The following is a 13,001-nucleotide window of genomic DNA, read 5'->3' as shown; positions in this document are numbered from 1 at the left end:
AAAAAGGTGTGTGTTTTTTAAACTTGTATCATGGAACTTACAGTCTAACCTGGAAAGGGATGGCTAGGAAAAAGCTGGGGCCTGCAGGCACTCACCAAATAAGGGAGCCAGCAGTCACCAAACTGAGAATTTATTTAAACAACGTTAATTACGGTCTTTCCTCGTGCATGTCCTCTCTCTACCTTCAGGAAGGCTTCTGGAACTTTAGAGAAAGGAAAGGTCTTTTCAATAACTGGCTGAATCTGTAAAACACAAGAATAAGTTGACGAGTGGGTGAGGAAACCTGCATCGTTCAAGGCAGATGACATCTGTAATTAGTTTCTTCACGATGTCAGCCCAGGCTGGTCTGTCTCGGCCCTGGGTGGCGTCCCCAGGTCAGGTGTTCACGGCGGCGGTGGCACCACGGCGGCCGCCCTGCTGCTTCTCCCGCCCCTGTAGCTCCTGTGCGCACAGCCCAACTCGGCCGGGCTCAGCCTTGCTCCCGCTCTAGCTGTCCTGTCACTCTCCTACACAGGGCCCTTCAGCAGCTCCCAAGGCTGGCATCCGGAGGCCACCACCATCCCAACCTCAGCCCTTGGCAGGCGCCACGCTTTACCAAAATGGACTACTTGTCAGGGTCCGAGCTTAGCACACGTGTGCCTCTCCTCTGCAGCTTCCCCTGCACGCCGGCCCCAGGCTCACACCACCCTCCTGACCCCGCAAGTCTGCAGTGTGTTCTCTCCTTGCGGAGCTGAGTGGCCCTCCTCACAGACTGCCTGTTACAGCTGAGTACACATCTCAGCCACCCTGTCCCACGTGGTCACTGCCAAAGGGGCATCCCAGGTTCTTGCTGTATGTATCCCCGTGGGCCCTGCACAGGCAGTGCCCAGAAAAGGGGCTTTTTTTTTTTAATTTGCTAAATGTTTGGCATATCTACTCAACCAAATCTCAGAGCACCTGCGGTACAGGCTACCTTTTGTAACCCCTGTACCCAGCACAGTGCAAGGCATGCAGTGGAGGCTTAATAAATGTCACTTAGATGAACACCAATAAGATAACTGGGGAGCAAGTGTCTTCTGGGGGCTCTCTGGGCCCATCTCTGGCTGGGGCGGCCCCGGGGGCTTTGCTAAGCAGCAGAGCAGCTAGTTAGAATTTACAGGAATGCTGCCTCAGCCAGCTCATAAAGGCTCAAATGTTGCTGGTTCTTTTTACTGTATCATTAGTACTGCCAGCAAACTCCTTTTGAAACGTGGTCCAGTTAGCAACCTCTCTCCCCACGCACAAATCCAACTGAACGTGTCCTTTCCAAAACTTCAGGCAGAAATCAGTAACTCTCCACTGGGTATTTCAGTGGACTGCCTCCCACAGCTCTGCAGGCAGGGACACATTGACAGAAGGATTAAGCCTACACTTTGCGACCCTTTTCCTTTTTACAAGAGGAAGAAGTGAGTGCTCTTGTGTTCAGACGCACCTGGTGGGCCTGCTTCCTGCGCGAATTTCACAGCCCTGCTGCCTGATATGCATCTCAGACTCCGAATGCTCCCTTCTCCTTTTTACCCACAAACCACGACGAGCTCATAATAAAAGTAACAGCTCCTCACTGTGTGTCAACGTCACATAACTGCTAAGGCAGGATGCAGTCTGTGCCAGAGCCCATGCTCTCACCACTATGCACTAAGCCTCTCGTGTATCGTCAGCTGCTTTCTACATCTACTAAAATCTTAAGGGGAGGGAAAGATAGCTAAAGATTATAATGATTTATCACAGCCTGCATCTCAGCTGGCCTGCCTCGTGCTAAGGGACCAGGCCGGCTGGGGATCCAGTCTCCAGGCCACTGAGATGGCAGATGTGTGGTCTCTACGCCCCCCTCCCATCTGCACCTCTGGCTGCATCGCTGACTAGTAACCATGGTCCTCCCTAGCAGGCTGAGCATGACTTCAGCCTCGCTCAAGGCTGTGAACGGAACAGGTCTAAGCTGACTTATTAAAGGAAACCTACTGCTTTGTCTGGTAAAAGACTGGAATGCATCTGAGTTGTTCCCTGCACGTCCCACCGAAACCTGAACCTATCCCTCTCCTTCCAGACACTGGGACATGGCTTTTTGGATGCTGATTACCTGAAAAATTACCTGAATGCGTGCTTAAAATGCAGTCTTTGATCTGTTAGAGCAACTAAATCAGAATCTCTAGGGGTAGGGTGGAGACAAGGCATTTTAAATCAGCTTCTCAGCTGAGTTTTCTACACTTCATGGCAGGAATCAGTGCAGCCTTCTGCCTTATGCTTAGGGTTCCTAACTTGTATCATGCACGTACTCATCCACTACACAGGGACTAAGTGTCTACCTTCAAGTGCCAGGGACGAATGCAGAGCAGGGACACGAAGCAGGCACTGGAGAGAGAACCAAGGGAAGAAAGGAGGCAATCACATCCACTGAGCGCTGGACACCAGGAACAAGAACACAGTGGCAGCGTTCCAGAGGTCACGGAGGAACTGGGACTCCACCTGCCCCACTCCAGAATGAACTGCCCTGGCCCATCTTTAGAACCTGCCCGCAGACACAGACCCTGAACTGATGACACAGGCAGCCCGCAGGATGGCACACTTTCATCTGGCTGCTCAGGCCTATTGTGGCGACTAATCCCAGAGGGCTGACTGGCATAATGGGCATTCAGCTCTTCCCGTAAGTGACAATGGCAGAAAAGGCTTTCAGTTAACAGGCAGGCAAATGCCACCGTTGGCTGACTATGTGACAGCAAACGGAGATTAAGGGGATAATGAGGCAGCGTCTGTGCACAGCCGCACGGCAGACCCAGAATGCGTGTTTGTGATGGAAAAGGGATCAGGGTGAAAACCCAGAGAGGGGAAAGAAAGGTTACTCCCAGGGAGGTGGGGATACTATGTGATGACACTGCTGCAGTCCACCCGGCACGGGGAGCCTGGTATAAAGCAGTGGGCCCGACACCACCCTTGCCAGCTACATGGCCGAATGGGGCTCGCAGCTTTTGTTCCAGCCTTGGACCCCAAATGGGGTTCCCCAGATCGTGCCTCACCTTTCCTAAACCAAGGCTATGTAGAGCCAGGCCCCAGGGTTGCCTGACACCACTTCTGTGAGAACAGGGACAACAGGAACCTCCACCTCCCCAGTGCGGCCTCGGAATACTGCAGCTCACCGGCGCTGAGCCAGCCTCCTTGGCCCTGAGGCAGAATCCCTCCCTGTCTCTGAGGGAGAAGAGGAAAGAAGCCCTTCACCCCAGGAGCACGAGAGCGCCAGTGGGGCCAGGCCGTCCCCAGGCATGCAGGGCAGCAGGCAGGGCTCTCCCTCCATCCCTGCTCTCCCGTGAGACTCAGAGAACAGACGAGCTTTAAGGCGATGGAAACCGCTGAGCAGAGACCACTGGATAGATTAGGAAACTGAAGCACGTGGGGAAGTGCTAAATGCAAGGTCAGAGCTTTTAGCAGAGAAGCTGAAGTGAGGGTCCTGGACTCCCAGCTATCATCATCGCAGGGTCTGGGGGCATTTTGGGGAGGGAAGCCTGAGTCTGTCCACCTCTTCCCAGACCTTGGCCTCAGGCTCCACTGGGCACAGAAACTGATCTCAGAAGGTCGGGAGTGTGAGGAGACAGATGACAGAGACCCAGGGAGACCTAAGGGCCCCTAGCATGAGTCCCAGTCCACACACCTGTGCATGGGCCCAGGGCCCCAGGGTAGAGGCGGTAGGACCACCACTCCAGCACTGCCTCCTAGATGACCCTGAGCTCTGCAGTAGCTGGGAATTTCCAAGCTTGGGGAAAGGGGAAGAAGGGGATGTAAACTAAAGAGAAATGAAGAAGACAAAGGGGAGAGGTTGCCTTTGCTCAGACTTGCTATTTCTGGAACTTCCTGGCCCCAGACGGAAAACTCAAGACCAAAAGACAGTGGTGAGAGGGGAGGTAGAGGGTGGGGTACACTCCAAGGGAGTAAATATGCCCATTCTGGAAGCATTCAGGACCTGTCCCTAGGCTCCCCTGAGAAAAGGCACTCCTTCCAGCCCAAAGGTGAGAGGAGAAACTCAGCTGGCGTCTCCCCACAGAAACGATTTTAGCGGCATATGAAAAACTTCATCAGCACGAAGGCTATGAGGTACCTGCCACATCTGGCAAGATAACGCCCTCCTAGTGTCTGAGGGATTTAGGTTTAGTCCCTAACCATGACATTCTTCCTAGGGAAGAAAACAATCCAGTTGCAAATAAGGAGCTTAAAGTTTGGAAATATAATTCATTGCAAAACTAGGGCCCAACCATCCCAAGAGGGATCTGGGAAATCATCTGCCTCAGAACTTCTTACCTTCTTCTCTAAAGCTGCTCTGTCCAAAATGGTAGCCTAGAGCCACTTGTGGCTATTTACATTTAAACTAATTAAGTAAATAAAATAAAAAATTTAGCTCCTTAAAAAAAAATTGGCCCCTCAGTTGCAATAGTCACATTTCAAGTGTTTAATAGCCATGTGCGGCTTAGTGGCTACCACATTAGACATGGAGACCATTTCCATCACTTCAGGAAGTTCTGATGGACAGCACAGCTTAGGAGAGTAACTCAGTGTGGCCGAGTGGCCAGTGCATCTCTCCACAGCCCACTGGATGAAGCACTGTGCCCACTAGCCCTCACTAACTGTTCTGAGTTAAACTCAAACAAGTTACACAGGAACTATTCTGATGCTGGTTAAAATAAATAAGCTGAGATATCCACATCATCGTTCAACCAAGAAGCCTGGCTGTTCACCTAGGACCTATGGACTCAAATGGCCTTAATAATTACATGAAGAACACATGTGGGCATACACATACTCAATACTCACATGCTCAATACTCACATACGCTGAAAGGGGACAAAAATCTCCCTCTCATATGTGATCACCAGCCATCCAGTTCCCCTCCTCAGGGGCAACCAATATTTCAAGTTTCTTTTCTATCTTTTGAGATGTTTTATACATTGTAGTAGGCAGAATAATGGTCCCCAAAAATGTCCACATATCCCCCAAACCTGCGAATGTGACAACTGACAAGGCAGATGTGATCTGGTTCAGGATCTTGAGATGGGGGGATTAGCCAGGTGGGCCCTGTGTAATCCCAGGGTCATGATCAGAGGGAGGCAGGAGGGCTAGTGAGAGAGGGAGATGTGATGATGGAGCAGGGGCCAAAGTGATACGAGGCCACGAGTCAGGAAAACGGGGCCTCTAGGAGATGGAGAAGGTGCAGAAACCGATTTTCCCCTACAGCCTGCCACCAAAGGAGCGCCACCTGCTGACCTAGAACTAAAAAATAATACCTGGACTCAGACCTCCAGAACTACAAAATAATACCTCTGTGTCATTTAAATACATGGCAATCTGTTACAGCAGCAGTAGGAAACTAACACATGCTTGTATAAGCAAGTGTGTATGGACACCTTCCCTCAAACACAGTCGTTCTTATCAGTAGCTGACTATGGTCTAAAGAGTCTGGCCTACCACCTCCTCTTGGTCCTGAAAGACGCTGAGAAATACAAGAGGATTTTGTAGATGGAATTCAAACTCCACCTATTTCATGTTTGGATGACTAAGCAAGCAGAAAATAAGAAAGGTGGTGTATGAAGGATTTATTTTGTACCTATTTCTGCCTCAATCCTAAATAGGGCAGCAAAGGATGGTGGAAGGAACTGTCCTAGAAGGCAAGAAACCTGGGCCCTATCTGTGACCCTGAACGTGACATTCAATCTGTAGGGCCTCTGTCTCCTCAAAAAGGGGGGGAGGGGTGAGGACAGTAAACTAGCCATGTGCTACGTTTCCTGTTTCTCATCTTTGAGCATGCTCACCAGCGGCAGATGTTCGGCCTGAATACAGTGTTTGCTGTGTGCCTCCCACTCCCCACCAAAAAAAGTTTGCTAAATAGTATAAAAACAGGAAATGTGTATTGTGCTTAGAAGAAAATGCCAATAAACTTCAGGAATAAGGCACAATTTCAGTAGAAACCCATTAAACTCAATGTGCTAATTATGAATCATCCTTTTGTTTCACCCTACTGAATCAGAAAACATGTCCGGGACAGCCAAGGAGCTGGTGATGCTGGTTGTCTGACAAGGGGAATCCCAGTGACTGAGGGACAGAAGTCAAAGGAAGATTCTGTCAAATAACTTTCCCTACCTTTCGGATTCTGAACTTTAAAAATGTATTATTTACTCAAAAACCTAATTTCAAGTATTTTAAAAGAGTAGGCTCTTTTGGTTCATGGCTTCACACTACCAAAAAAACAACTACAGCTCCTCTATCTACCCGTGAATTAGATTCATTAATTACTCAGCAGAAGCTTGGAGGAATTGCAATGTCCTCATCCAACTTAACAATCTTTACTAACTACACAGTCTGTAAGCAGATCTGTCAGCCTTTCCCATTTTCCAGTGTAGATAGGCGACAACCTCTCACATGCACAAAGAAGCAGGATGCACCACAAGACAGCTGACCGCTTCATGGCATCCAGCGTCACGTATCAGCTCCCACAGTCCCAGAGCCCTTCTCTGTCAGAAATGACTCCCGAGCCTAAGTAACCCTGGTGAGAAGAGAGTCAAAAGCCAAAGGAACATCTCCTCGCTCACCCTCGTTCAAGGGCACTTCAAGGGCATCTTTATTTCTATCATGTCCTCTTTTAGCCATTCTACCAGTTATCTACCAAATTCAACAGGTACATATACACAAGTCGCCTCTCTTTTCTGTTGCATAAATAGTAATTTCCAGGTAGAGAGAGAGTCACAATATTTTGAATACAAAAGAGCAATGATAAGCATGTGGACAGTCTGGAGCAGATGTCAGGACAAGCACAATCACGTGGTGACTTCTGCAGGACAGGGACTTCTCTAATGATGGGGCTCCAACCACATTCAGCACTATGGAGGACAAGGGGCCAAATTACCTGTTGACAGTTCATTTCCTTCCTCCCAGAAATAAAGTAGGCACCCCTGTGGAGTGTGGGGAGGACCCCACCGAGAGGCACTCACTTCCAGGCACAACAAGGCTGAGCCCCTGTCTACCCAGGACACATCAAGCCTTAGAAGTCTGAGAAAAGGCACCCAAACTTGGAACCAACATATCTGGGGAACAGTAGTGGGCCATATTCTATCGTAGATCCCTGGCTGTTACAGAATAAAAAAAACTAAATGCACAAAAAGCAGCCAGTAGTTCTGAAAAAGATTCCTTTCCAAAACAATGTAAAGATGAATGGGCCAGCAAGGGGCAGTTGCAAGCACCAGCAAACCCATCTCAAGGGGCTCTTTCCACAAGGCTTAGCAAGGACCATGCGGTGTGATGCTGGCCCTAATCCCAACCCCTTTCCCTGCCCACTGTAAAACGACAAGGACAAGACAATCTAAGCTAAAGTCCTAGATCAGCTTCAAGCACCAAGAATACAGCATAATGGTGGAGAGGGAAAAGCACAGGGCTGAGGTCAGGAAGTATGAGTTCTGGTCCCACTTCTGCAAACTTGGGCATGTCCCCTTCTCCTTCCGAGCCAGTTTCCTCATCTGTAAAATGACAATCATTTTATCTATGACCTCATGCAACCCTCTAGGGTATATAAGGTTCTCCATCCTATAATTCCATATAATTTCTCAATAAAATCATACATATCAGCAGCAGAATATGAGTTTGCCTTCTGGGTTATTCTTCCAGAGATGGACATCTGGGCTGTTAAAAACACATCAAGAATCCAAATAAGCAGGTGGTTGCTGAGGACTGTCTTTCAACCTCCAGCATTGCGAGAAGCCTTTCAACACCCAGAGAGGGACAAGCAGGCTGCAAGCAGCCTCCCTCCCCCACAAAATCCCCTGCAGGATGGACTCACATAGTCAGAAACACCAACTGGTGGTCTCCACCTAAATCACCATCAATCCTGACCATGTCCTTCCCACTGATCCTCTTAGATGTACCATTCATTTGCGCTCCATGTTATTAAACCAAATGAACAGCCAGACCTGGGGCCATGACTTCCAGTCCAGTTCTGCTGGGGTTTAATTCCACAGTGTTTGTTCTTGCTCATCTGGAAATCTGCCTACCTCCACACAGCCTCATCCTTAGACTAAAGAAGCTCCAGAAGCAGTTCTATGTAAACTCACAAGTGTACCCCCACCTTTGTGCAGCAACTGCCTTCTTTTCAGGATCATGACCGAAATAGCAGCAGCCCAGCTGCAGACCCCAGCTCCGCTACCATCTAACCAAGTGTCTTTGGGAAAAATCACATGGGCTCTCAGGCCTGCCTCTTCATCTATAAACCAAGAGGTGCACTGATGGTTAAGCTTTCTTCAAACGCAAGTCTGTGTCTATGACTCCCATGGAGACTGAGCCAAGAGAACACAGCACTTAAACTTGGCATGTGAGGCTGCGGTGCACTGGCCGAGCCTGCCTCTGTCCGGAGAGGCCCTGCTGACCAGGCTTGATGGGCAGGTCACCGAGATGACAAGAGATGCCCTGGCAATACACATACCTTTCCTGCATCCACCAGTTCTGCGATGTCATCTAGGTATGGACCACTGGCCATGAAAAAGGCCCAGCGATAATGGACTCCTTGCCAGAAGTGCTGAAAAAGAAGAAAACAAAACATGTCAAATATGGGAAAGAATGAAATCTGACTAGATACAAATTTAGGGAAACGTATTTCCTGGATGACTAAGACAGATAAACTGATTTCCCACTTGGTGCTGATGCAATCAGTTGTACACCCAGCACCCAAGCAGAATGACTGACAGACAGTGGGTGCTCTGTGAGTGTTCCATAAATAAGTGAACAAACTAAGATACAACCAAGCGAACTCAAGCTTCTTCCCCAAGCTGTGACTGACAAGCACATAAGCACAGAAAAGCACTTCTTAAAATGACAGTCTAAATAGTCTTACACAGTTTCTTCCCTAGGAGATATCAGAAGCTGAGACCTACAGACTTTCCCTACTAAGGTTTGAAGAAAGCCCAGGGGCACCAGAAAAGAGCTTTCTACCTAATTCAAGAATACTTTCAGGGCAATAAGGCACCAAAATATGATCTTAAGAAATCTAATCACAATTTTTTTTTCTGGCTCTGAGGGGAATAAGATAGCTTTAAAGACAAAACAAAGCATGAAGTTTCTTACTGGTGGTGGCTGAATCTTCCCTCAGTCACCTAATCTATTATGGGACAAAATGGCCCAAGATGAAGATAAGCAAAAATCTTATACCAAGAGGGTTCATGAGCACTCTACTACCATATCCACCTTTAATTATTATTCTTTATGTTGGAAGTAGGATAGGCCATAATCAAATACCTCAATGACCCACCCAACTAAACTTCATCAGACGGGAGCCATCCAGAGGTAGTACGGGGGCCAGCTGCTGCCTCCCTCCCCACATACCTGCCCACAGCTGCTGGGTGAGCCCAGACTTCCCCACCGAGCTCACTGCTGCCTCTCAATCCCTCAGCACGACAACAAGCTACTATCACAGCAGAAGCTGGCAGGCGCGACAGAGCTCCCCTGCTGCTCGGCCTCAGGCCTGGACAGCTGTGTTATTTAGGTCAAGGTACCTCTTTCAGGTGGTTTCCCAGCCTATGGACTGGAGACACCACCACCAAGCTGACAGCAGTGTTGGAAGGATTAAATGAAGAATGTCTGTAAAGTGTCTGACATGTAGAAAGTATTCAGTAAATATTTATCTAGTGCTGAAAATAAAGCTTATGGAGGAAAGACGGGCAATTCCAAATCAAAGTTTAAGACTGTGGAAAGACAGACGAAACCAAACTGTGGTCCAGGCAGAGCTTCACAATGGCTGTGCCGGGAATGGCTTCCTGGTTTGGCCAAGTGACCCTAAGGTTCATTGTCTAACCTGGAACAATTGTGAGAGTTAAGGAGTCACCACTGATAATCATCCCAGGACCACAGACGCAAACAGAGCCATGCTCACCTTAGAAGAGATGTGACAAGATACTGATCCCTCTCAGCCCTCAGGGTAGCATGGCAGAGGCTGCCCTGAGTAAGTCTCCAATCTCAACACGCTAGCCAAATACTGTCATTGTCTGTGTCTATCAGAGCAAGAAAGAGGTCAGGAAGCATTAGTGTAGGCAACACTTAAATAAAAAGAAGTTTGAAGGGTTAGGCAGCTAGATACCAGGGCACTGAGCTTGTCCCCAGCTTAGAGCAGCTCCAGTTAATTACGATCACAGAAGACCAGTACATGTACTTCTCCACAACGTCTGGCCTTAGAGATTACAATGGAAACATTCTGGTAATTGTTTAGGTTTTTAAAGAACGAACAGTGACAGTCACAACTGCCATACCTCTAGTTGCTTAGAGCAGGTTGCCCTGTAAAGTGAAACTTGTGGTCTGCAACAGCAGAATTTTTATATTCTGTTCTAAGGGGGCTGTGTATTTTTTCCAGGCCATTACAGGGGAGAGTAAACCAAAGCAGGCAGGCACTACAATGGGGCCTTAACTGCGCCCATTCTCAGAAAGACATCAGAAACTACTTAAAAGGTTTCCACATGAGATTACCACTATCATCTTTCAAGAAGGGGGAAAGGGAGCATGAAGAGAGCTGTGCTCGTTTCACTCTCAGAGGACAACTCTGAAGGTTAACTTGTAAGAGGCCTCGCTGGAGTACAAACTGTGAACTCTTACAGAAAACTTAAACTTACATTTTAAAACACTTGGGAAGCCTGGGTTTTGTGAAAAGGGAAAGAAGAGACAAAGGACAGCTAAGATTCCTTTCTCCACCACAAAGCACCCCATGGACAAGTTTCTGGCTGCCGTCTGAATCAAGTGAAAATAAAGCACCCACAGCACAGTGCCTGGATTGTTCACTTCTCCCACCCAGACGCAGCTCCGAGGAACTGGGCAGCGGTCTCCTCCACCACGGCTCTTCCTTACCGGCTCGACGGATCTAGTTAGTGCACAGCGTTCAAGAGACCAAAATCCTAAACTTCACCCCCAGAAAGGTTCTAAATTAATTTCTAGAATCAAGAAGATGCTAAAGATAATTATCAAGCCAATCATCTTGCAAATACGGGTCAGGCTGGTGAGCCAGACGTGACAACTCACACCCTTTTTACCACCGAGGAACCTCCTACTGCCTTTTTCCTGAGCCTGAGGTTTTTTTCTATAATTTTTAAAAAAGAATGTATCTTTATTTTTTCTATCACTTATTCCATTTCAACACTAATTCAGATTTTAAAACAATGATCTATAATTACCACAGTGCCTATCACAAAATCACATAAGCCTCTGTCACCACCGTGATAAGGACAGGCTATTGTGTTGCGGAGGAGCAAACTCTCAGGCTCTGCCCCCAGGCCTGCACGAAGGCTGATCTACAGTCATCTGCAAGGCCCACCACACACTGGAGTGTTCAGTGGGGTGACACAGCCCCCTACAGCCCTGGTAGCAGTGGCCCTGTTGGCAAAATCAGGCTGACTAATCAAGCCTCAGAAACCCCTAGAATGCCATGAACAGCCAGAGCTTCTGACTCACGTGGGGTATGCACTGTCAGGACAAGCTGATACAGCTCCAGAAAGAGCATGATGGTTCTGTTTGTCTTTGTAGCCTCGCTGAAGTAGGAATACAATTTCCCTCAGGTTTCTGAAATGCAAAAAATTGCCCCTGGACTGCTGAAGGTCTGAAAGGCACAGTATGGGACTCACTGGCCTATCCCAAGGCTACCACCATGAAACAGCCAGCTCTACGCTGTCTTAATAAAGCTTCCACTTTCACAGACAAGAAACTATGCATTAAGGCTGGTGAAACACAAAGACGGCCATCAGGTACAGACAAGAGAAAAGCAGAAGGTGTATCAGATGACTCGAGAGGTAATAATAGCTAATAATAAAGACTAACACTGAATGAGAGCTCCTTAGGCACTAGGTATTGTGCCAAGTTCTCTGCATGAAGTACCTCATTTAATCCTTACAACATACAGTAAGGGACACACACGAGTAGCCTCATTTTGCAGATGAAGACAACTAGGCTTAGTGATGTTAAGTAACTGGCAACGGGTTACCCAGCCACCAAGTGGAGGCCAGAATGTGTACCCCGTCGGTGTGTGACTCCAGAGACCTGGCCTGCAGCCACTGTGCTGTGCAGCCTCCAAAGGAAAAGAAACTGGCTAAGAGGAAACCAATTTCCAGAAGGACGAGGCTCCTGCTTGTTCTCGCCGACCAAGACTCGCCCGCCTACCTTTAACGTCTTAGAACCCACGGTGACGCCTGTTTGCAACATGCCATCTGCGATGCCCAATCGGTCCATGTTCAGGAGGAAAGGAGTCACCAGAGTCACATATGTGGCTCCTGACCACTTCTTGAGAAAATTTAGAGCCCATGTTTCAGTGGATCCACCAACATTGTCAAGGATAAAGTCAAACCTGGAGAGGAAGAATCAAATTAAACATCCTGGTCAGCCTTTACCCAGGGCTCTGGGTCCTGTTCCCTCCCACCACCAGTTAGCTACAGGGTTTGTTTCCGTGACAGCTCACCAACAGCAGAGGGGTGGCTGCTCGGACAAAGGAGAAAAGGGCACACCCACTTACTGGATCTCTGGGTTTTCCCCAAGGTTAAGTCAAATCTGACTTTTTTTAACATCATAAAATCATACTATTTTCTAATACTTTACGAATGACTTAAACAAGTGGTTCTCAACTGAGGGTGATTTTTGGCCCCTAGGAGACTTATTAGGGAATGTCTAGAGACATTCTTAGTTGTCACAACTGGGCGAGGTGGTGGGAAGAGGTTACTAATATCTGGAGGCCAGGGATGATGATAAACATCCTACAAGGCACAGAACGGCCTCTTACAAGAAGAAATTATCCAGCACAAAATACCAATAGTTGAGAAACCAAAGTTGCTAAGGTTGAGAAACCCCAACTCAGGCTTTACAGAAAAACTGCAAAGCTATCCATGTAATACAAGTCAAAGTATTCTTTAGTGCACGTGAATACTTGAGAGAAATGTATACTCGCTTTTGACCCACATGAATTATTTCCTTTTATTCTCTCCACAATCAGAACTGCC

The 13,001-nt window shown here is 47.9% G+C and overlaps 1 protein-coding gene across 1 annotated transcript in view; it reads right to left on the bottom strand.

Annotated features, from left to right (window-relative positions):
• Positions 1-114: 114 nt before the first annotated feature.
• Positions 115-13,001, bottom strand: part of RTN4IP1 (reticulon 4 interacting protein 1) — a 43,275-nt gene continuing 30,388 nt past the window's right edge. The window contains exons 7-9 of the mRNA XM_010989626.3: positions 12,172-12,355; positions 8,465-8,557; positions 115-242 (exon numbers count right to left, since the gene is read on the bottom strand). Of these exons, the coding sequence (XP_010987928.1) occupies positions 135-242; positions 8,465-8,557; positions 12,172-12,355 (385 nt within the window). The 3' untranslated portion in view covers positions 115-134. The remainder of the gene's footprint in view (positions 243-8,464; positions 8,558-12,171; positions 12,356-13,001) is intronic.

This window comes from Camelus dromedarius, chromosome 6 (assembly GCF_036321535.1).
Source record: "Camelus dromedarius isolate mCamDro1 chromosome 6, mCamDro1.pat, whole genome shotgun sequence".
Lineage (NCBI taxonomy): Eukaryota > Metazoa > Chordata > Mammalia > Artiodactyla > Camelidae > Camelus > Camelus dromedarius.
The sequence above is the reverse complement of the archived record's forward strand: the minus strand, read 5'-3'. Positions and strand labels throughout refer to the sequence as shown.